Raw genomic sequence first — 26,002 nt, 5'->3', positions numbered from 1 at the left:
AGATGTATATTATTTAATTTTGAACATTTGGGTATTTATCAACTGTCCTTATTTTATTGATATTTAGTTTAACTTTATAATATATGTAATTCTATTATAATAATACTTTGTATGATTTTTATTCTTTTAAATATTTTAAGGTTTCTTTTATGGCCCAGAATGTGATTCATCTCTTTGAACATTGATGAATATTTCATGTGTGCTACAGAATAACTCTACTGTTGTTGGATAGAATATTATATACACATCAGTTACATCAAGTGATGGATAGTGTTCTTCAGGTTCATCTAAGTCTTATTGATCTTTTTGTCTATTTTATGTATCTATTACTGAAAGACTGGTGCTGAAGTTTAAACTATAATAATAGATTTGTCTATTTCTTCTTTCAGTCCTATAACTGTTTGCCTTACATATTTTGACACTCTGTTAAGTTTATAGACATCTAACTTGTTCTGTCTTCTTGGAGAATTGACCTCTTTATGATTATTCATCATCCTCCATTAGCCCTGACAATCGCCCTGTTATAAAGTTTGCTTTGTCTGAAATTAATATGTCTACTACAGTTTTTGCAGGGAGGGAGGGGGGATTCCCTGGTAGCTCAACTGATAAAGAATCCACCTGCACTGCAAGAAGCCCTGGTTTGATTCCTGGGTTGGGCAGATCCCCTGGAGAAGGGATAGGCTACCCACTCCACTTTTCTTGGGCTTTCCTGGTGGCTCAGCTAGTAAAGAATCTGCCTGTAATGCAGGAGACCTGAGTTCAATCCCTGGGTTGGGAAGACCCCCTGGAGAAGGGACAGGCTACCCACTCCAGTATTCTGGCCAGGAGAATTCCATAAGCTGTATAGTTCATGGGGTCGCAAAGAGTCAGACATGACTAAGCTACTTTCACTTTTATAGTTTTTTAAAGAAAGCATATTTTATAGGTTCATTTGGTTCATTCCTTTAAGTTAATTAAGGTAAAGAAACCTTTTAAAATTTATAAGCTAATACTTCTCAAATAATGCAAATTTGTTTGTTAACCTCAAAATTATCAATGATGAATTCAGCAAGGTAGCAAGATCCAATATTAAAATACAGAAATCTGTTTCATTTCTTTATACTAACATTGACATATCAGAAAGGGAGTCAAAAAACAGTACTTTTTTAAATCGCATCAAAAAATAAAATATTTAGGAATAAACCTGACCAAAAAGTTGAAAGACTTACATGCTGAGAACTATAAAACATTGATAAAGGAAATGATTCAAAGAAATGGAAAGATATATTGTGCTCTTAGACTGGAAAATTAATACTGTTAATATGTGCATACTATCCAAAGCAGTCTACAAATTTATTGTGATCCCTATTAAATTACCCATGACATTTTTCACAGAACTAGAACAAATAATCCAAAAATTTATACGTAACAATAAAAGACCCAGAAGTGTCAAAGCAATCTTGAGGAAAAAGAACAGGATGCTGTTCTGAACATTCTGCTGGATGCAGAATCCTCCCAGATTTCAGATAGTACTTCAAAGCTGTAGTACCCACAACAGCACAGTATTTGTACAAAAAGAGACATATGGATCAATGGAACAGAATAAAGAGTATAGAAATAAACTCACACACCTATGGTCAAATAATCTTCGACAAAGGAAGCAAGAGTATACAAGGGAGAAAACACAGTCTCTTTGTTAAGTGGTGTTGGGAAAGCTGGATAGCTGCATGTTAATCAGTGAATTTACAACACACACACACACCATACACAAAAATAAGCTCAAAATGGCTTGAAGGTTTAAATATCGATATAAGACTTGACATCATAAAAGTCTAGAAGAGAACATAAATTAAACATTCTCTTACATAAATTGTATGAAGACAATAAAAATTTTAAAAGAGGCATTTAAAAATGAAACAATTTCATTTGCAGAGCTGTGGATAGCCCCACTATCATATCAGAGTGAAGTAAGTCAGAAAGAAAAAGACAAATACTGTGTATTAATGCATATATATGGAATCCAACAATCCTACACGCAGAGCAGCAAACAGAAACTTCTTTAACCTGGCAAACAAAAGAGTCACCCTAAGTCCAGGAAGTGCAGAGAGTCCCATACAGGATAAAACAAGGAGAAACATGTCAAGACCCATGCTAATCAAAATAGCAAAAATTAAATATAAAGAAAAAGTATTAAATGCAGCAAAGGAAAGGCAGCAAGTAATATATGAGGGCATCCCCATAAGATTTTCAGCTGCTTTTTTAGCAGAAACTCTGCAGGTCAGAAGGGAGTGGCATGATATCTTTAAAGTGAGGAAATGGAAAAACCTACAACCAAGAATACTCCACCCAGCAAGGCTCTCATTCAAATTCATCAGAGAAATCAAAATCTTTACAGGAAGAAAAGCTAAGAGAATTGAGCAGTACCACATCATCTTTATAACAATTGCTAAAGTAACTTCTCTAGGTGGGAAGGAGACCAGCAACTTAAAACACCTTTCTACATATATAGACTGTTAAACAAAAAACTTATGCAAACCAAAGAACTACAATATATACACAAGCAAAAAAAGAAAAAGCATCCCAAACAGAACACTAAAGATGGTCATCAACAAGAGAACAAAGAGGAAGGGAAGAAAAAAAGACCTATAAAAATGAACCTAAAACAATTAAGAAAATGGCAATAGAAGAAAATCCGTGGTGGTCCAATGGCTAAGACTCTCTGCTCCCAATGCAAGGAGTCCGGATTCAATACCTGATCAGGGTATTCAATACCTGATCAGGGTATCTACATGCCGCAACTAACTACATGCCACAACTAAGAGTCTACATATACCTGAAGATCCCTCATGCCACAACTAAGATCCAGTGCTGGCAAATAAATAAATATTTTTTAGATGAAAATGGAAATTGTGCAGAATGTATATTGAACTTTAGAAGGAATGTTGCTTTACACTGTAATTTATTATTGCCTTGGCTCTTGTGATTATTATACTTTCCTTACACTATTCTTGAATAAACTCAGTGTGATTTTTCTCTCTGAATACTGTTCTAGCACCTAATCACACATATAAATAAAACAGAATCTTGTTGAAGTGTGGCTCATTTTATACAATGATGCACCTACCAGTTTTACAAAAGGATATACTGTGTCAGTGAAATGAACATCCTGATATAATATAGTTACCAGATACCATGGATCTTAAACCAGTCCTCCACACCAATATCACAAAGATATCTCCTATGTGATATCTTCCACTTTTAAAATATTTCAGCACTGTTCTTCATATTGAAATAATTTCCTAAGCTTTCATACTTAACCATATGAGGCAACTAGACTACTCTACCCTGTGTGTGTGTGATAAGGGCTATTGATGTATGATCCTATTGCTTTGAGTGCTAATTTTTTAATGAGTTAATTTTTTTTGAGTCCTGGGAAAATGTTATGCTTCCTTAAGAAAGCACCTCCATTGTGTCTGCTGGCACTGTGCTTTGTCTGTCACTGTTGTTTTTCAGCATTGCCAGGTTCTGTGCCCTTGTGTTAGTCCTTCCCACCCTCTGTTGAACTGGGGGAGGGGGTGCGGTTCTCACTGATCTGTTGCATTTTCATGTTTCAGATTGTAAATCCCGTGTGCAGAATATGTTACCTTTGGAAAATTTTTCCTATAACTATGATACCAAATCTTTGGAATTCGGGTAGTGTTCTGTGCTTCCTAGGAATAAATGTAAGTGTATTCCAGAGCAGAATCTTCATCTATACACTAAAGATTCCAGTTGGATCACCTGGAGGACTTTAAAGAGTGTTCAATTGGGAGTGTTCGATGTGATCTGGAAGCCTAGATCAACACCAGCTACTAGGTTCCCCACTGCCTTTTGCACTAAGTGCTACCAAATGTGTTCTTTCATTAATATTAGCCAACTCTAATAACTCATATTTTTGGAGCTCTTCTATGTGACTGGCCTTATTTTAAGTGTATTTCTCATTGATCTCAGTTGATCTTCATGACAAACTTTTAACATCAGTGTTTTATTATTGTCTTCTTTCTACAAATGAGGACTCTAAGGTCCAAAGAATGTATCTTCTGCCCCAGTTATACAGTCAGCACATGAGGGCATCAGGGTTTGAACCCGAGCAGCTGGCTTGCATATTCTAGTTGCTTCACCCCATGCTGTGCTCCTTTGTTTGGATTACTGTTTTAATTACCTAGTGTCATCTTCAAAGTTGGTATAAATTAAGCTTGTTTTTATTTCTCCCAAGTAAAATCTTTTTATCTAATCTGTATACCATCTTATACTTACAAACCCTGGTTTGTGAGTACCAAAAAGCAAGTGGCACTTCATTTTCCTATGTGAAAATGATGTTTTTTTAAAAAAGGAGGAGAGCCTGAATACTTACTGCTTGCACTAACTCTTACTATTGAGAAGATAAACTTACCTCAGAAGTCCCTAACTATTGTCATTATTTCACTGTTATTTGACATTGTTCGAGAAAAAAATCTGCATATGTGATTTTTTCCACATGATTCATCTTACCTTGCAGATGCCTATTCTAAAAAAGTATAATATTTTTAAATATTTCTTTTTTTAAAATTTTTTATTTTATTTTTTATTTTACTTTACAATTCTGTATTGGTTTTGCCATACATTGACATGAATCCACCACGGGTGTACATGCGTTCCCAAACATGAACCCCCCTCCCACCCCCCTCCCCACAACATCTCTCTGGGTCATCCCCGCGTACCAGCCCCAAGCATGCCATATCCTGCATCGGACATAGACTGGCAATTCGATTCTTACATGATATTATACATGTTTCAATGCCATTCTCCCAAATCATCTCACCCTCTCCCTCTCCCACTGAGTCCAAAAGTCCGCTATACACATCTGTGTCTTTTTTGCTGTCCTGCATACAGGGCATCTTTGCCATCTTTCTAAATTCCATATATATGTGTTAGTATACTGTATTGGTGTTTTTCTTTCTGGCTTACTTCACTCTGTATAATCAGCTCCAGTTTCATCCATTTCATCAGAACTGATTCAAATGTATTCTTTTTAATGGCTGAGTAATACTCCATTGTGTATATGTACCACAGCTTTCTTATCCATTCATCTGCTGATGGACATCTAGGTTGTTTCCATGTCCTGGCTATTATAAACAGTGCTGAGATGAACATTGGGGTACATGTGTCTCTTTCAATTCTGGTTTCCTCAGTGTGTATGCCCAGCAGTGGGATTGCTGGGTCATAAGGCAGTTCTATTTGCAATTTTTTAAGGAATCTCCACACTGTTCTTCATAGTGGCTGTACTAGTTTGCATTCCCACCAACAGTGTAGGAGGGTTCCCTTCTCTCCACACCCTCTCCAGCATTTATTGCTTGCAGATTTTTGGATCGCAGACATTCTGACTGGTGTGAAGTGGTACCTCATTGTGGTTTTGATTTGCATTTCTCTGATAGTGAGTGATGTTGAGCATCTTTTCATGTGTTTGTTAGCCATCCGTATGTCTTCTTTGGAGAAATGTCTATTTAGTTCTTTGGCCCATTTTTTGATTGGGTCGTTTATTTTTCTGGACTTGAGCTGCAGGAGTTGCTTGTATATTTTTGAGATTAGTTGTTTGTCCGTTGCTTCATTTGCTATTATTTTCTCCCATTCGGAAGGCTGTCTTTTCACTTTGCTTATAGTTTCCTTTGTTGTGCAGAAGCTTTTAATTTTAATTAGGTCCCATTTGTTTATTTTTGCTTTTATTTCCAGAATTCTGGGAGGTGGATCATAGAGGATCCTGCTGTGGTTTATGTCGGAGAGTGTTTTGCCTATGTTCTCCTCTAGGAGTTTTATAGTTTCTGGTCTTACATTTAGATCTTTAATCCATTTTGAGTTTATCTTTGTGTGTGGTGTTAGAAAGTGATCTAGTTTCATTCTTTTACAAGTGGTTGACCAGTTTTCCCAGCACCACTTGTTAAAGAGATTGTCTTTACTCCATTGTATATTCTTGCCTCCTTTGCCAAAGATAAGATGTCTATATGTGTGTGGATTTATCTCTGGGCTTTCTATTTTGTTCCATTGATCTATATTTCTGTCTTTGTGCCAATACCATACTGTCTTGATGACTGTGGCTTTGTAGTAGAGCCTGAAGTCAGGTAAGTTGATTCCTCCAGTTCCATTCTTCTTTCTCAAGATTGCTTTGGCTATTCATGGTTTTTTGTATTTCCATACAAATCTTGAAATTATTTGTTCTAGTTCTGTGAAAAATATCGCTGGAAGCTTGATAGGGATTGCATTGAATTTGTAAATTGCTTTGGGTAGTATACTCATTTTCACTATATTGATTCTTCCGATCCATGAGCATGGTATATTTCTCCATCTATTAGTGTCCTCTTTGATTTCTTTTATCAGTGTTTTATAGTTTTCTATATATAGGTCTTTAGTTTCTTTAGGTAGATATATTCCTAAGTACTTTATTCTTTTTGTTGCAATGGTGAATGGAATTGTTTCCTTAATTTCTTTTTCTACTTTCTCATTTTTAGTGTATAGGAATGCAAGGGATTTCTGTGTGTTGATTTTATATCCTGCAACTTTATTACATACTTCTATAACCACTTCCCTATCTTCTTAGAGAATAACAAGTTTAACAAAATCTTTCCTTTATGACTCAGACACATGAAGATGAATGTCTGTTATTTTATTAATACTATTTAATAACTTACTTGTGACTACTTTTTAGCTTTTCTTGCCTTAATGTCATATTATCCATGTCTTTTTTTTGTCTTGAGTGGATTTCCTTCTAAAATACTTCTCCCCATTCACTAATCATATTTGCTACATCATGTATGCTGTGTTGATAAATGAATCACATTTGCTGATTTATATACCCATAAAATAAAAGTAAGAATGCATAATAGGAATAAAAATGTAATTTTTAGTGAACATTTTTATTATTATTTTCCTGACTCAGAAACATTGTTGTATCAGTGTCAAAATATAGGGTGTATCTGGGAGGTACTGAGACTGCCAGCAGTGGGACTGCTGGATAGAGAAAATATACTGAGTTCTAAAAATATGTTATAATTACAAATTTAATATAGAAATATATATATTTCTACATATGGAAATATAGAACTGAACAACACAAGCCTCTTTTATAGTATACTTTTTATCCTTTTGACTTTCTGAAGTAGTTATGGTTACAAAGCAAATTACACCATGTAGAATTCCTTTTGCTTTTAAATGATTTTGATAATTCTGTTATTTAAAGGTTCAAGGTGAAGTAATGAAATTAGTACATCTTGCTTAACACAGCCACATTACACTGTTCACATAGTAACAATTGTCTAGAGTTGCAGTTTTACTCCTGAGTTTGTTCATGCTTGAATATCCAAATGGAAAATAAACTGGACTTTTACAGTAAATTTGTTGTTGAACTTTATTTAGCTGTGTGGGTGATGTGGGTAACACTTGTACAAGATGATTAGTTATTTTGCTGAGAAGCATAATGTTGCGGAGCCATCTGCTGTGCCATTATTGGGAGGGTGATCTTGATAGATTACCCACTAAATTCTTTCAACGCGTAGATCCAGGACTGCCAGTAGTCCTCCAGATTCTCGTTAAATTAAGGCTATTGTGGAGATTCAGGAGCAGCTGGACCATGTGGAAAAATGTCTCCATGTTATTACTACCAGTAATTCAACCTTGAGAAAAGTATCTCAAGCCCACTCTAAGATCTTTTAGTGGGATTTCAGTCATTTCTATCACTGTTATCTTTTCCCATATAATATACCTACAACAACCCCACTTCAAAAGCTTTAAAAGTATTTTGAAAAGATATTTTGAACATCTACATTATCTTGGCAGAGCTTAACAAGCTCCTCGTCATCAAACACACAATAGTTTGTATTTTTGTGCAATACTATGTTTTTCATATTCTGTATACCATTTATTCATAAATCTGCTTATTCACTCATTCAGCAAACATCAGTTCAATAGCTACTTTTGCTATTGCTATGCTAAATGCAAGGTTATAGTCTTAAATGAAACGAAATTCACCATGATGCCCTGATTTTTATCTTAGCATTCATCTCGTCCTAGAGTCATGTTCTCTGGAGGTCCTGTGATAGAGCATTATAACTTCTGTAATCTCAAACTTTCCAGGTTACTATTTGACCAATGAAATTAAAATTATTTTAAACGGTTTGTTAGAAATTCAGTCCTCTTAAATATTAAGTTAAATAGTTTGACTTGACCTCTGCATTGAACTTTGTGTGGGCCATATAGAAACTAAATTTTGATCTTATTGATATTCCCACAAATGTGTATCTGTTGGATTCAGGGCATTTAAAAAACCTATCAAAAACAATTTTCCTTATTAATAAGATTATGAGCCTGAGAATATCTTAGAGGGTTGTAAAATGAGAATATATATGATTAAACCCAATAAAATGGAGTATTTGTACCTCAAAAGTGGGAGGCTGATACTGCTTGCTAATTCACTTTCTACATATATAGATATTATTATTATAATTATATAATAATAATTATATGTATTATTATATATTACTATACATATTGTTGTTATGTATTATATTATTATACATAATGTATATTATTATATACATATATTATTATATACATTATTATACATATTATTCTTTCTAGCAAGCATTTATGTAGGCCTAATTATGATAGTGAAAAAAGCCTGCAGAAGAAAGCCTGTATTCATCTTGCTCTCTAGAAATGTTTGATTTATCATATAATTAGTAACTATTGAATACAGTAAGAACTTATTCATTTTCTTCTGATTTTCTTTTCTTCAGCTTCCCTATATTTACTTTCACTATGTTTTTCTAATCCTCTAATCCTCATCAGCATGTTAGCATCGTTTTGTTTTGTTTTTGGGTTTTTTTTTTTTTGGTGTTTCTTTGTTTTATTTTAGTCACACTCTTTCCTGTATTTAGAGTTCAGAAGCTCTTTACTGTTAATCTTTCTGGGCATCTCAGTTTTCCTTTTTGTATCTATATTTTGAAAATTTCCTAATGTGCCATGACTCAATTTCTCTTTCTGGAAAATAGGACTAATAATATTTTCCTAGGCCACAGACTGTTGGAATAAAGTGAATAAAGATGGTTGTGACAATATAGGTAATACCTACCTAGAAGATAAGTAGGCCACCTGACTTTGAAATCCTCAAAAATTGTTCTTTCTAGTGCTGCCAACATAAGCAACCAGGGATTCTGAGCATGACCAAGGCTGTAAGCACCTGCTCATTATTATAGGCCAGCATGCCTCACAGATATGCTTGCCATTTTAGTTATATAAATAACACACAAAAAGAAGATGGACTGGCTGATACTATTTAGGAATGCCAGATCCTCACTCAGCCTAGTTAAAGACCAATTATGGAAGTAGATTTCCTGAAAGTACTTTGGAGAAAAGTAAAAATCATTTAGTGTGTAAATAATGAAGCACAATGTGCTCTGTGCTCAGTTGTGTCCAATTCTTTGTGACCCCTTGGACTGTAGCCTGCCAGGCTCCTCTGTCTGTGGACTATTTCAGGCAAGAATACTGGTGTGGTTTGCCATTTCCTACTCCAGGGGATCAGACCTACATGGCCTCTGTCTCCTGCATTGGCAAATGGATCTTTTACCACTGAGTCACCTGGGAAGCCCAGTGAAGCACAAGAGCTACCATATATTGAGTATCTACTATGCACAGGATACCATTCCAACTTCTTCTCTTTAATTTTTTTTTATTTTTTTAAATCATTTTTATTCATTTATTTATTTATTTGGCAGCATTGGGTCTGCACGTGGAATCTGTCAGCATGGTGCATGGACTCCTGTTGTGGAGTATAGGCTCAGTAGTTGTGTCACACAGGTTTAGTTGCTCCAGGGCATGTGGGATCTTAGTTCCCTGACCAGTGTTTGAATCCACACCCACCTGGTAAAGTGGATTCTTTACCACTAGGCCACCAGGAAAGTTCCCCAACTTCTTTATATATATATATATATGTATATATATATATATATATATATATATGTATGTATGTATGTATGTATGTATTATTTGATTTTCATATGAGCTGTGCAGGGTGGGTTTATTACCTGCATTAATGGATAGGAGAGGCACAGAGAATTTAAGTAACAAAAGCGAAAAAGTGTTTCCAAAGGTTTTGTTCTTCCCATCATATAACACTACCTCTCAGCTTTAATGAGAATCACAGAATATGTGAGTATATACTTAAAAGCAGCACAGACTTTGAGAAGATATTGATTTTGAACTAAAAGGATGCATAAAGGATAAAATATCCTCCTTTGTAGAAAAAGAATACTCTATGGAGAGAGGTATAAAATTGATTGGGTGTGTAAACAAGATAACTGGGTCACTTAATAACAGTCTTCCAGGCCCATGGTAAAGAGGATGGTCAGCAGTTGTTCTTTCTTATTGACAAGAACGGTAGAGTGGAGGCCGGAGGTAGAAGTTACCACTTAAAATTTTGCAATATGCTAGATAATATTAAAAGGGGCACTGTAGTACCTGACTACAGGTTAAATAAATTTAAAAATTATTTCATTATTACCAATATAGACGTGGGAAGGGGATAGGAAGAGATTCTTGTGCTTAGGTAGGTGGGCCATAGCAAGCAGTTTAGGGACTCAGTACTAGCTGAAGTGTGAAAATTACCTGTGATTGACAGATGGAGATAGAGATAAGCATAGTCCTGGAAAGTCTGTTAGAATCCTAGAGTTAAAGAATCATTTTAGGTGTTTATCTAAAAATAGAACTAAATCTATAAATTGCACATTAAAGTGTAAAAAAGTATCAGTTGCTCAGTCGTGTCTAACTCTTTGCAAACCCATGGACTGTAGCCCACCAGGCTCTTCTGTTCATGGAATTATCCAGGCAAGAATACTGGAGTGGATAGCTGTTCCCTTCTCTAGGGGATCTTCCTGAACCAGGGATTGAATCCAGGTCTTCTGCATTGCAGGCAGATTTTTGACCATCTGAGCCACCAGAAAATTGCACCTAAAGATATACAAACAAATCAATAAACCTAACTTTTTTATTTTCTATATACATATATGCTTATGTTGGACTAAAAATCTATCTTGAATAGTTCCATAGTTTCTAAGCTTCAGTTTAGCAAACTTTATGTTGTCCCTGCACAAATGCAGTAATAATCCTAGTGATCAAATTTTATTATCCCTTTTGTTGGACCTTTGTTGGGCCATTGACTGCTATAGAAGGAGTGTGAGTATTACAGTATTATGTTCCAACTATTTCTCAGACTACTGGGAAAATATAATGTTTTCATTGTTATATAAATCTCTACATAGTCCATGTCTAGAATATTGTACATAGAGTAGCAAAAACTAGAGCAATCTAGCCAACCACAGACTGCAGGCACACTTAGTGCAGTATAAATTGTTCTAGATGCCTAAACATTGCCTATTAACATTATCTGGTAATGATCCATGTCATTAGAAGAATTGCTAATAGTATTGGATATTCATATTACAGGACAGGGAATGATGCAAATGAGAACTTTTCAGAAATTTAAACTGCTATGTAAATGCCAAATATATTTGTTTTTGGAAGTTTATTCAGTTCAGTTCAGTCGCTCAGTTGTGTCCGACTCTTTGCAACCCCATGAATTGCAGCATGCCAGACCTCCCTGTCCATCACCATCTCCTAGAGTTCACTCAGACTCACCTCCCTCGAGTCCATGATGCCATCCAGCCATCTCATCCTCGGTCGTCCCCTTCTCCTCCTGCCCTCAATCCCTCCCGGCATCAGAGTCTTTTCCAATGAGTCAACTCTTCGCATGAGGTGGCCAAAGTACTGGAGCTTCAGCTTCAGCATCATACCTTCCAAAGAAATCCCAGGGTTGATCTCCTTCAGAATGGACTGTTTGGATCTCCTTGCAGTCCAAGGGACTCTGAAGAGTCTTTTCCAGCACCACAGTTCAAAAGCATCAATTCTTCTGTGCTCAGCCTTCTTCACAGTCCAACTCTCATATCCATACATGACTACTGGAAAAACCATAGCCTTGACTAGAGGGACCTTAGTCGGCAAAGTAATGTCTCTGCTTTTGAATATACTGTCTAGGTTGGTCATCACTTCTCTTCCAAGGAGTAAGCGTCTTTTAATTTCATGGCTGCAATCACCATCTGCAGTGATTTTGGAGCCCCCAAAAATAAAGTCTGACACTGTTTCTACCATTTCCCCATCTATTTCCCATGAAGTGATGGGACCAGATGCCATGATTTTCATTTTCTGAATGTTGAACTTTAAGCCAACTTTTTCACTCTCCTCTTTCACTTTCATCAAGAGGCTTTTTAGTTCCTCTTCACTTTCTGCCATAAGGGTGGTGTCATTTGCATATCTGAGGTTATTGATATTTCTCCCAGCAATCTTGATTCCAGCTTGTGTTTCTTCCAGTCCAGTATTTCTCATGATGTTCTCTGCATAGAAGTTAAATAAGCAGGGTGACAATATACAGCCTTGACGTACTCCTTTTCCTATTTGGAACCAGTCTGTTGTTCCATGTCCAGTTCTAACTGTTGCTTCCTGACCTGCATACAGATTTCTCAAGAGGCAGGTTAGGTGGTCTGGTATTCCCATCTCTTTCAGAATTTTCCACAGTTTATTGTGATCCACACAGTCAAAGGCTTTGGCATAGTCAATAAAGCAGAAATAGATCTTTTTCTGGAACTCTCTTGCTTTTTCGAAGATCCAGCGGATGTTGGCAATTTGATCTCTGGTTCCTCTGCCTTTTCTAAAACCAGCTTGAACATCAGGGAGTTCACGGTTCACGTATTGAACTCATAGCAAAACATGTCCCATCTATAAAATGAAGGCAGCAGATTCTTTGATTACAGAAAGACCTTCAGTTTCAACATTCCATAGCTTTATGTTCTCATGGTCTGGTCACATGCACTGCTGGTCATTGTGGTCACTATCAGGAAGCAGAACCATCTTGGTACCTTATGTGAAAGAGCTGAAAGAAATACAAAGACAGGCTTTTCTGGGATGCTGAGTAATCCAATGTAGGAATGTGCTCAAAAGAAACAAGATAAAATTCTACATGCCTATGAATGAACAGCTTTAAAGAGTTATATATGTGTTTTCCCATTTGTTTTCATGAACTAGTGGAGGCACTCCATTTGGGAACGCTAATGGCTGCCCATGGCTACTTCTTTCCAATCTCGGATCATGTCCTCACACTCAAGGATGATGGCACCTTTTACCGCTTCCAAGTAAGTTTATTAAAAGTATTATTTAAAAGTAAAAATATGTCTGCATTTTCATTGTTTTTACAGAAATTTTGAGACTTGACTTATTTTACTTTGACTTGAGCTAGTTAGAATCTAACTAATTAATGATTTGTGAAAGCTAAGTTGTGTAATGATTGAAGTTATATTTTATATTAAAAGTTTGAGAATAATTCAGAGTGACAGTGGAATTCAGGAAGATGAGAGAGTCATCTGTAAATTATATGTATTTGCTAGGAAGGAAGTTGAGAGATGGTAACTAAATTTGTTATACTCTGGACCCTATGTCATCCAGAGCCATCTACAGTCCAAGCAAACAGTCATGGGAATGCTTGAAGCTCCAGGATAGAATTAACTAATAAATACATATCCTCTGCATGTCTGAGACCTTCTATAAGTCTGTGGAGAAAGGGGCAATGGAGGATGAGATGGTTGGATGACATCACCGACTCAGTGAACTGGAGTTTGAGCAAACTCCAGGAGATAATGAGGGACAGGGAAGCCTAGCATGCTGCAGTCTATGGGATCACAAAGAGTTGGAAATGACTTGGTGACTGAAAAAGTCTGTGAAGGACACCCATGATGCTTTGCATGTATATACTCACGAGGCCATCTTAGATAACTTATTAACTGACAAGAGTTATTCTAAGTCATTTTCAAATGAGATACCTATAAAGAATAATTTTTGAGGAAATGATTATGGACTCCAGTTTTGGTCATTGGGCACACAGTTGACGCTTGAGTTACGATGATTTACCTGAAGTATATTCTACATTTCATTAGACATTATGATTCATTAGTAACTGACTAGTGGATTCCAGTCTGTAAAATTAAGGCACATATGCCAGAGTTCAAACTCTAGCTCTAGGTACTTTCAGAGGATTCTTCCCATTGTCCCACTTTTAGACATTGGAGCATTCTTCTCACTAGGTATGATTTATTGATTAAATAAGTGACTTGAGTGCCTAAGGACTTGCTTGGGGAAACGGAGAACAGAGGGAATATGTTTTGAAAAAAAAAGTTGTTCTCAAAGCTCATTGTCCTCCTAGAGTAGTCTCACTCTTACAGAGCACTTCTATCCCAGGAAATAATCATTGGATTTTACACTGAATAGCTAGGAAATAATGCAACCTCCTGAAATTGTGATACTGACCTAAGTATTCAAGCAACTGAAATTAGTTGGATCACTTAATTTAAAAAGTCTTTAAAATAATGAAGCTTTATCCTTAGAACAGTTAAATTTAAAGCAATAGTGCTTAAAATAGCTTATTATTAAGTTAGAGTAACTTGTGGTCCTAAGGTTAGCATTTTAGTGAATAAAAATTATTAGTTATTAGAAAGGAAATTTTGTATGTGCTACTAACATTTTTTTTGATTTTTAAAGGAGTTACTTTGGTATTGCAGGGTTATATTTTCCATGAAATCTTATTTTCTTATATGAATTTTTCATATACAGACTATAAAGTAAACATTAGGCCTAAAATTTTTTTTTACAAATTCTAAATGAAAGATATTTTTTTAATAAAATACCAACTTTTATCCATCATCACTGTCAATTTACAAGTAAAATCATCTATGTATAAGATTAATATATCTGTACGGGAGGCATTGAATATAATCTGCCTGTTTGTGTGTGTGGTAGGTCATTTCAGTCATGTCCGACTCTTTGCTGTCCTATGGACTGTAACCCACCAGGTTCCTCTGTCCATGGGATTCTCCAGGCAAGAATACTGGAGTGGGTTGCCATGCACTCCTCCAAGGGTTCTTCCCAACCCAGGAATTGAACCCTTGTCTCTTATGTCTCCTGCATTGGCAGCTGGGTTCTTTACCACTAGCACCACCTGGGAAGCCCTGAATATAATCTACCTCTTGACAATTATTGAATTCAAAAATTTCCCTCAAAACAAACTAGCTGAGGCATGGCTGAAAATTAGTAGTGATGTCTTGAAAGTGAAAGTGAAAATGAAAGCCGCACAGTCGTGTCCAACTCTTTGCGACCCTATACAGTCCATGGAATTCTCCAGGCCAGAATACTAGGGTGGGTAGCCTTTCCCTTCTCCAGGGGATCTTCCCAACCCAGGGATCAAACCCAGATCTCTTACCTTACTTCTAGGTACAGGCAGAAGATTGCCAAGTTTGATATACCTAAATAGATGATCAGTTCAGTTCAGTCGCTCAGTCATGTCCAACTCTTTGCAACCCCATGGACTGCAGCACACCAGGCCTCCCTGTCCATCTCCAACTTCTGGAGCTTACTCAAACTCATGTCCATCGAGTTGGTGATACCATCCAACCATCTCATCCTCTGTTGTCCCCTTCTCCTGCCTTCAATCTTTCCCAGCATCAGGTCTTTTCAAATGAGTCAGCTCTTCGCATCAGGTGGCCAAAGTATTAGAGTATCAGCTTCAACATCAGTCCTTCCAATAGATGATAGATAATCTTTTAAATTATATGAATTAATGTTAAATACTTTAATGACATATACACATGTTCAAAATAGGATATAAATATGATATATTTGTAAATCTAATAACCATACAATCTTAAAACCAAGGTTTTAAAAGCAAACAAAAGAAACCTCACCAAAGTCAGGGATAATTTAATTCCTGCTACAGTGTCTACTAAGGCATTACTTAATCTATAATTTAATTCCTGCTACAGTGTCTACTAAGGCATTACTTAATCTATATTTGAACAGCTCTAGAAATAGAAAACACATTATTGTTCAAGGTATATTCTTCCATTTTTGCATTGGTTCCAGGCAGCATTAAGTTCTTTATTACATTAAATTGAAATTCAATTCCATGAAAGGATTTTAAAATTCATGAATTAAACTAGGAAGCTACAATGTTGTGTTTATAGTTGCTTCAGGAAATGATTGAGATTCTGGCCATCATTAGGAATCTGAAGAAGCTTTGGGTCATAAGTTTGAGACAAACAGTTTCACTGGTATCCTGCATTGTGTAAATTTTCAATCATGTGACTTTTGTATGTACTGTAAACTTGTAATTGTCTAATTATTCTCCTTAGCTAACTGAAATTGAGATCTGACATGATTATCCAGATCACTTTCATGACTTTCATCACGTTAGTATATGTGCCAAAGATTACTGAGTGATGGCTAGACAGTTTTGAATCTGTTTAATCACAGCTATAGAACCCAACTCTGAAAAACAAAGAAACTCATACACTAAAGTGTCCTAAAGTCTAGCTGAACTGTGAAAGTAAATTTTTAAATTCCAGCAAACTATAAGATTTGTTATTCTTTAAATTGCCTTTTGTGCTTTGTGCTGTGCAAGTCATTTCAGTCACATCTGACTCTTTGTGACCCTATGAACTGTAGTCCCCTAAGCTCCTCTGTCCATGGGATTCTCTAGGCAAGAATACTGGAGTGACTTACCATCTCCTCCTCCAGGGGATTTTCCTGACCCAGGGATCAAACCCATGTCTCTTACATCTCCTATATTAGCAGACAGGTTCTTTACCACTAGAGCCATCTGGGGAAGAAATTGTCTTTTACTATAAGTCAAAATATGTTTCCTAGAAAAAATATTGCAATATTAGTAAAGAGTGTTAGTTTTATGCCTTTTCCACTTAATGTTGTTGTTGTTCAGTCGCTTAGACCTGTCTGACTCTTTGTGACCCCATGGACTGCAGCACACCAGTCAACCTTGTCTTTTGCCCTCTCCTGAAACCTGCTCAAATTCATGTCCGTTGAGTCAATGATACCACACATGCAACCATCTCATCCTCTGGTGCTCCCTTCTCCTCCTGCCTTCAGTCTTTCTCAGCATCAGGGTCTTTTCTAATGAGTTGGCTCTTTGCCTCAAGTGGCCACAGCATTGGAGCTTCAGCTTCAGCATCAGCATCAGTCCTTCTAATGAATACTCAGGGTTGATTTCCTTTAGTATTGACTGGTTTTGTCTCCTTGGAAGACTTGGAAACATCTTTCCACATAATATCACAGGATAAAATAGTTTCAGTTATTTATTTTACAGTCAGGGAGTTTTCACTAAATAAATGATAGAAAAATAAAATTGTAAGAATACTGATGAAAACATTCCTTGTAGTTTTGAGGAAAAAAAAAAAAGTGTGTGTTTGACCAGTCTGACTAGAGTGTATATTTTAAAAATTAAATAAATATGCTTGTGTACACACACACATCCCCCAAACTAAAGAAGCAACCCAAAGGGAATAATGCATTTTCTGAGAAGTATCTCAAACACTAGCAGCCTGCTTAAAAAGAAGATTTTTTCTATGTTTCTCTATGCTTCCCCTAGAACAGTGACCCAATTTTGCACTCAAATTGGGTTAAGTGAATTTATTTGCCAATGGGGGGGCTGCTGTATAAAGCCTTGATATCCCCCTTTATCTAGTGCTTCAACCTTTTACCCTCTAAATTTGTTCACCTGTATACAGAATTAGTATTAGTAGCCTTCTTTATGATACCGGAGCAATTTCCAAGAAAGTATAGAAAGTGAATCAAATCCCCTGGGGGTCCTGAACAGTTTGGAAGGACCCTCTCTCAGAGATTCAAAAAGTGCTCCCAATTACCCTTTTCCCCTCTTTGAGAATCCCTCTTCTAGGAGGCAGAATTATCAAACTGGTAATCAGAAATTGGGCTTCCCAGGTGGTGCAGTGGCAAAGAATCCGCTTGCTAGTGCAAGAGAGGTAGGAGATATGGGTTTAATCCCTGGGTTGAAAAGATCTTCTGAAGAAGAAAGCAGCAACCCAATCCAGTATTCTTGTTTGGAAAATTCTATGGACAGAGGACCCTGGCTGGCTACAGTCCATAGCGTCGCAAAGAATTGGACATGACTAAGTGACTGAGCATGCATGCGTGCAATCAGAGATTACACCAAATATGCTTGCTACACACAGATTGTTAACCTGATTGTTAATGTAATTGACAAATAAATATAATTAAATCCACAAGTCTGATGTCTGCAGAGACTGTTTCATTGAATCCCAGGGCCATCATCATCCAAGGAACAATTTGAAAGAGCAGACAGATAATCCTGGAGTTTGCTCAGGGTTTGGAGTCAAGCATGTCCAGCCATCAGGGCTAGAAAAGGCCTATCAGAAAATATAACCTGCTGATAATAATAATTGGTTTTCCTGATCAGACATTTTCTTTGTAGTTTCATCAGTCAGTTTCTAGAATTTCACAGAATCATATATGTCTATTGTTAAGCAGTCAAGTAAGGTATTAGTTTAAAAAACTGATCTCTGACTTGTGCAGTTTAAAATTTTAGAGCAGTAAGTGTTTCTATGAAGAAGTGTTTTTTAAAGTGAAGGAGAAAAGTTGTTTTAATCTAGCTGGATAATGTTGAGAACTGCATTATATAATTAATAGAGCCAGGCAACTGTTTGTCCATCTTAAGGAAGGATTCTGATGGTTGTGCTTTTGGATATATGGAGGGCAATGATGAAATACATGAATCAACAAAAATAATGTGCTAAATATAAACTTATTTCATCATGAGTCTTAGTGAATATAATACTTTGCTTTCAGTCTTTGTGGATTAACACTTCTATATAAATAGTGCAATCAGTCCTTTTACCTTTTACCTTTACCTTTTACCTTTATGTCAGATGACACAAAGGTACGCTGTTTAATACAGGCTGAACAATTGATTAGCAAAGTAAATTTAAAAGGAAAACCTTACAGTGCCTCTCTGAGAATTTTTTTCTAGATAATAAAACACATTGTTAGCAAACTGTTCTAGATGATTGCTGAAGATAAACACGGCTCATAAACCAGGAGCCCCACTAGTTCTTTATGTGTTTAACCTAAGTTCCACTTCTTTTCATTCCACAGACACCCTATTTTTGGCCATCAAATTGTTGGGAGCCGGAAAACACAGACTATGGTCAGTGCAATATCTCCTCATTTTATTGTTGACAATACCATTATGTATGGATGAGCACGTGCTTGCATTTTATTGTTTGTCACTGAGAAGAGAATACTAAAAATTTCAATATGGGAGTAATATTTCTAACATTGAATTTATAAATGACCTTGTTTGGAAAGTCACCAAATCTGGTGGCAGCTTATTCCATGTTATAGTGTCTCCTGTGACTATTAAAAAAAATACTTTTCCTTTGAATAGATTAAAGAGCTATAAATAAACCTAAAAGGACTATTATTATTATTATTTTTCTGCACCACACTGGTCTACTGGAAAGAGTAACAAAGGGGTTCAGAGAGCCAGAATTTTTGTTCACCTCTTCTATTTAGCTATGATTTGTAGTAAGTCCCTTGCCTTCCACACTGCACTTTTCTCACTATTATTTGAGGGATCTTGTGATTCTGTTAGCAGAAGGTTTTGTTAAACATGAAAGGCCAAATGCAAACAAAAGAAAAGATACAGTAGGAAATTCAATCATAGTGAATCAACTTCAGTCTACTTCAAATCTACTTCAGTCTAACTCAGTTCAGCAACCATGATTTTAATTAAACTCTTCAAGGAAACAGGCTCCTAATAAGTGCCGCTTCTTACATTTTCCTGAAGGCTACAGTTTTCAAACATAATATTGTATGGTTTTTAAATATCATTTTTACAAGTATTTATTGAGGATTTATTTCAATGCCAAGGGCCATAGTAGGTGCTGGGATAAGGAGACTCTGACTTTATCTATACTATTGAGTAACTCATAGGCTAGATGAGAAAAGAGAATTACACAAAAGAAGTTGCTGTGAAGTGCCTAGTGAATGTTAATAGTGGTATATGTAAAATAGATGGAACTTTGTAAGAATAAGAGAATTACTTTGAGGGTTTCCAGAGTGATCTCACAAAGGAACTGAGAGCATTTGAGGTGGATTTTAAAAGAGGGGAAATTTTTCAGGAAGCAAGGCAGAGAAGGCATTTGAGGCAGAGAAAGGGCCAGCATATGCAAAGACAGAAACTTGACAGCAATCTGGCTTTCTTTGCCTCCTGGAAAGACATTTGATAGAAAACCATAGGAAAGTCCATAAAAAACCAATGAAGTCATCCCGCATTTTTGTCAAATTTGGATTTCATAGTTCATCCAGGTGGTCATGTGCCAACGAAAAATTCAAACTAACATAACTTACGGAAAACAATCTAAAAACCAGAGTACTTAACAATTAATAGAATAGATGATTCTTTTCTAGTGGGAGGAATGTTGCTTTGTTTCATCCAGGGTACCCAGCAGGGTATACTTACCAAGTGGCTCAGACGGTAAAGAGTCTGCTCACAATGTGGGAGACCCGGGTTTAATTCTTGGGTCAGGAAGGTCACCTGGAGAAAGAAATGGCAACCCACTCCAAGTATTCTTGCCTGGAAAATCCCATGGACAGAGAAGCCTGGCAGGCTGTAGTCCGTGGGATTGCAAAGAGTAGGACACAACTGAGCGACTAACACTTTCAGGGTACACATTCTTCAAAACTGAGATACTTAAAGAAAGAAGTTACTTAAAAAAAAAAAAAAAAACAACAGCTTTCTGATTGGTATATCTGAGTTGGAGAACTTTGTGGAGAGTTTTGTCCATCCTGGGATTGTTCAGTTCAGTTCAGTCGCTCAGTCGTGTCTGACTCTGTGACCTCGTGGACTGCAGCACTCCAGGCCTCCTTGTATCACCAACTCCTGGAGTTTACTCAAACTCATGTCCATTGAGTCGGTGATGCCATCCAACCATCTCAACCTCTGTCATCCCCTTCTCCTCCTGCCTTCAATCTTTCCCAGCATCAGGGCCTTTTCAAATAAGTGATTTCTTTGCATCAGGTGGCCAAAGTATTGGAGTTTCAGCTTCAGCATCCATCCTTACAATGAATATTCAGGACTGGTTTCCTTTAGAATGGACTGGTTGGATCTCCTGGCAGTCCAAGGGACTCTAAAGAGTCTTCTCCAATACCACAGTTCAAAAGCATCAGTTCTTCAGCACTCAGATTTCTTTATAGTCCAACTCTGACATCCATACATGACTACTGGAAAAACCATAGCTTTGATCAGATGGACCTTTGTTGGTAAAGTAATGTCCCTGCTTTTTAATATGCTGTCTAGATTGGTCATAACTCTTCTTCCAAGAAGCAAGCATCTTTTAATTTCATGGCTGCAGTCACCATGTGCAGTGATTTTGGAGCCCCCAAAATAAAGTCTGTCACTGCTTCCAGTTTCCCCATCTATTTGCCATGAAGTGATGGGACCAGATGCCATGATCTTTGTTTTCTGAATATTGAGTGTTAAGCCAACTTTTTCACTCTCTTCTTTCACTTTCATCAAGAGTGAAAGTTCTTCTCTTTCTGCCATAACGGTGTTGTCATCTGCATGTCTGAGGTTATTGATATTTCTCCCAGCAATCTTGATTCCAGCTTGTGCTTCTTCCAGCCCAGCATTTCTCATGATGTACTCTGCATAGAAGTTAAATAATCAGGGCGACAATGCACCACCTTGACGTACTCCTTTCGCTATTGGAACCAGTCTGTTGTTCCATGTCCAGTTCTAACCTGGGATGGTGCCTGGGAATTATTTCACCAAAGAGTATGACATACTAGTGAAGAAAACACCTGGACATCCGAAAAGGAGCTCATGGAGAAAAACTCAGGTGATGGAGGCAGACAGACCTGAACTCAGCTGGTACATCAGAGTGACATACCAACTGTGTAACTTTGGGCAAGGCTTGTTACATCTCTGAGCCTGTCTGCTTGCTTTTCAATAAAAAAAAGATAATAATACTGACTCCCTAAAATTGTTGAATGAATCAAAATTAATATGCCTAAGAAAACTGGTATTGTTCCTCTCATACCTAATGGATCAAAATTGTTTTCACGTCATTATTATTTACTGACAGATACGCTTTCCCTGTTCCTTGCATAAAAGCAAATTCTTATTCTTAATGTTCTTTCAATACATCTTTTGTGTTTTTCATGAATATGTTAGTGTTTACAATTGCAGTTCATATTTCAACACTTCGTGATAGATTAATGTTTTAGTGCTAAACACGAGGAAATGGCATGGCTTACACAGAAAATAATTTATGGAACATCTCTCAAAGTCAATCATCTCAAAATTATTAATATCATTTGGTTTAACATTAGCTCTTGTCAGAGTCCATTTAATGAGAGTCATTGTCTAAACTTTCTCCCAAACCTGGAGAGCATTTAATTTTTAACTAAAAGTAGGCATAGTCTTTATTATTCTGTTTGTTTTTCCCCCCTGAATAAACATATACCTGTTTATGTCTCATTTGCTTGGTTTATTATACAAGTGAAGATTAATATGCAAGTATATTATTATACAAGTGAACAATAAAATAAATATTCATTAAAAGGTTATAGACAAAGAGAAAGTGAAATGATAATGATCTCAGACACTATACCACTCCTATAGGCAATGATGCTTTGTCTTCTGTGATTTTTCTTTTTACCTACAAGTATAGAAGTGATTCAAAGTATCCAACTTTGAATTTCCCACCACTGTTTGTTTAAAGAACATTTATAAAGCATGAACACTTTCTTATAAAGAGGATGTTGATGCTGTAGTTGGGTTGGAAGGCCCAACAGAAATAATAGTGATTACTTAGCTGTTTTTTCTTTGACAGCTTGGGACAGACAAAGCTTATTGATTAAAGTAGATTTAAAGAATGCTTCTTATATTCTGTCAATATCTAATGTCTGTTTTCATCACCAATTGAAACTTACTGGAAAGCCTCTGCAGAGCATAAACATCTACAAGCCAGTTTATATGGAGGAACACTTTTCCATGATTACCTTGGTTTTGTAGAAAAGTAGAATATGTTGATCGTGTTAAGGGCTATGGAAAAAAACACCATTCTTTGAAAATTAAGTTGTGTGAGATTTCTGATATTTTTTTCACCCAAGTACAAAAAAAAAAATCCAATCCAATTAAAATGGAGTCAAGAATGAATTTCCCGTGTATTTACATCAAGAATCATCTAGTAAAGGGATTGCAATGAAAGCTGGAGGCCAAGACCCAAGGAAGTTTTTTAGAGAACTGTGGTAAGAAGTATAGACTGTAGTGGTGATAGAAAACTCAAACAGAAGCGAGAGATGGGAAGTTTACTGATATTATAAGCAAACAATGCACATTGAAATTCCTGCAGATGAACACACATCAACCAACATCTTTCATCTGGCTCCTGTTAAGGGTGCAATCTCCAGTGTTCAAACAGAATGTGGACCTCAAGAAATTGAAATTTCCAATAAAGACAGGAGCTGATGCTATACTTTTATGACTCACCTCATCACTGCACCCAAATCCTGGCCCTGTTGGAGCATGTCCTTATTGAATACTTTTATGTTTTGTTCATTGTAGATTTTTTGCAGTTTTATTTTTGCATATGTTACATTGCTGCTGCTGCTGCTGCTAAATCGCTTTAGTCGTGTCCGACTCTGTGCGACCCCATAGATGGCAGCCCACCAGGCTCCCCCATCCCTGGGATTCTCCAGGCAAGAATGCTGGAGTGGGTTGCCATTGCCTTCTCTGATATGTTACATTAAAGTATTATTTATTTTCTTGATTAGTGGGTAATTTGGCAATGTCTTGACTTATCCTGTAGGCAAATGCCTCACTCATCTCATCCTAGGGTCAACTGAGACCAATGTATGCCAACTGCAGAAAGGCAGAAATGTTCTCAACATAAGGAACTTTTAACAATTTAACAATGAAAATTGTCCAGAACTTGTCTTATCTTGCAGAGTGATGGTTTGTGCCCCAAAACATTCAGCCAATGCTCTATTTCCTCCAGGATGTTTTGAGGACCTTCAGCCTCAAAGGTTCTGGGACTTCCCAGATAGCTCAGTGGTAAAGAACCTACCTGCCAATGCAAGGGACATAAGAGAGGCGAGTTTGATCCCTGGTGGAGAAGATCCCCTGGTGGGAAAAATGGCAACCCACTCCAGTATCCTTGCCTGGAGAATCCCTTGGCTGGAGGAAACTGGCAGGCTACAGTCCATTAGGTTGTAAAAGGGTTGGACACAGCGTAGCAACTAAACAACAACAATAAAAAGGGCTTTGACAGTGTCAGTATACAACCAGACTTCCCATTTTGCTTAGGCTTAATAACTACAGGAAGCACATTTATTTCATTTAAAGTTTTACTAAAGAAAAATAGTTGTGGTGGCCATGAAAATAAAAGACTGCTTACAATCCTTATATAGACTTTTTGACGATCAAAGAATGAAAGGGAAAATTTTAAAATTAAAAAAAATGATCTCATATAAATGAGATCATTTATAATATTGTTGTTCAGTCGCTAAGTCATGTCCAACTCTTTGCGACCCCCTAGACTGCAGCACGCCAGACTTCCCTGTCCTTCACTATCTCCCAGAGTTTGCTCAAACTCATGTCCATTGAGTCAGTGACACCACTCAACCATCACATCCTCTATCACTCTCTTCTGCTCCTGCACTCAATCTTTCACAGCATCAGGGTCTTTTACAATTAGTCAGAATATAAGTAAGCACTAATAGGCAAACCTTACCTGCCTCCTTAGAAACCTGTATGCAGGTCAAGAAGCAACAGAACCAGACATGGAAAAGCAAACTGGTTCAAAATTGGGAAAGCAGTACATCAAGGCTGTATATTGTCACCCTGCTTATTTAACTTATATGCAGAGTACATCGTGTAAAATGCCAGGCTGGATGAAGGACAAGCTGGAATGAAGATATTTGATTGCTCTATCAACTATTAATAACCTCAGATATGCAGATAACACTAATAGCAGAAAGTGAAGATGAACTAAAGAGCCTCTTGATGAAGGTGAAGGAGGAGAATGAAAAAGCTGACTTAAAACTCAACATTCAAAGAAGTAAGATCATGGCATCACTGACTCAATGGACATGAATTTGAGCTAGCTCCGGGAGACGGTGAAGGACAGGGAAGCCTGGCATACTTCAGTCCATCTACAAATTAGTGATACTATTTCATGAAGACTCAATTTCCTCAAGTCTAGCAATTAAAGCTGAAAAACATTCTTAGTGAATACACAAATCAACAACAGAGGCATTATTTTTCATTGTTTTAATATACAGTGGCTGGTAAGGTGCAGACTATTGTTCAGTCAGGTTTTTGTCTTTGAAATTTTCTTTGCCTGGGAAATTAAGAGACAGAAACTTCATACCCTAGGAGGTAAATATTCTATATCCTAAGACTTTCTGGATAGATAATAAACATTTTTTTGTGTGGCAAAGAGCTGAAATAAGACTACTTCTAAGTCCAAGTGATTTGCCAAAGAAATTTTTTTCTTTTAATTAAAACCTGCTTAACAAGAAATTTGGATGTCTGGTTTCACATTTTCCTTAAGCAAGGAGAGGGTGTGGGGATTTTAGTATTTTGTTTCTATATTCTCTTAACAGAAAAGAGATTTTGTTGTTGTTCAGTCACTCAGTCATGTCCGACCCTTTGCAACCCCATGGAATGCAGAACGCCAGGCTTCCCTGTCCTTCACCATCTCCCAGAGCTTGCTCAAACTCGAGTCAGTGATGCCATCCAACCATCTCGTCCTCTGTCATCCCCTTTGAAGGAGATTTAGATTGTTTTAAATCACACTAGACAAAAGCTCTTGTAGGAACCCTGAAGAAAGTGAAGTCAGAGAGTAAACTTGAACACCTGGCAGGGTTCCAAATTTTCTTTTGGCATAGCAATTGCATGCCCTTCAACTCTCCCTTGACTCAGAATGTCCATGTCAGTGTTAAATCATGACTTGATCCAGTAATGAAATTTCAGAGCTGGAGGGAACCTGAGAGGTCATCCAGTTTGACCATCTCAGCTAAGGAT

At 36.8% G+C, this 26,002-nt stretch overlaps 1 protein-coding gene across 2 annotated transcripts in view; it reads left to right on the top strand.

Moving 5' to 3' along the window:
* RGS7 (regulator of G protein signaling 7) overlaps nt 1-26,002 on the top strand; it is a 484,813-nt gene that overhangs the window by 386,900 nt on the left and 71,911 nt on the right. For both annotated transcript variants that reach the window (XM_040263568.1, XM_040263569.1), the window contains exons 5-6: nt 13,120-13,226; nt 19,063-19,114. In XM_040263568.1, the coding sequence (XP_040119502.1) occupies nt 13,120-13,226; nt 19,063-19,114 (159 nt within the window). The remainder of the gene's footprint in view (nt 1-13,119; nt 13,227-19,062; nt 19,115-26,002) is intronic.

This window comes from Oryx dammah, unplaced genomic scaffold (assembly GCF_014754425.2).
Source record: "Oryx dammah isolate SB20612 unplaced genomic scaffold, SCBI_Odam_1.1 HiC_scaffold_21, whole genome shotgun sequence".
NCBI classification, from domain to species: domain Eukaryota; kingdom Metazoa; phylum Chordata; class Mammalia; order Artiodactyla; family Bovidae; genus Oryx; species Oryx dammah.
Note: the sequence above shows the minus strand (reverse complement) of the source record. Positions and strands in the feature narration are given on the sequence as shown.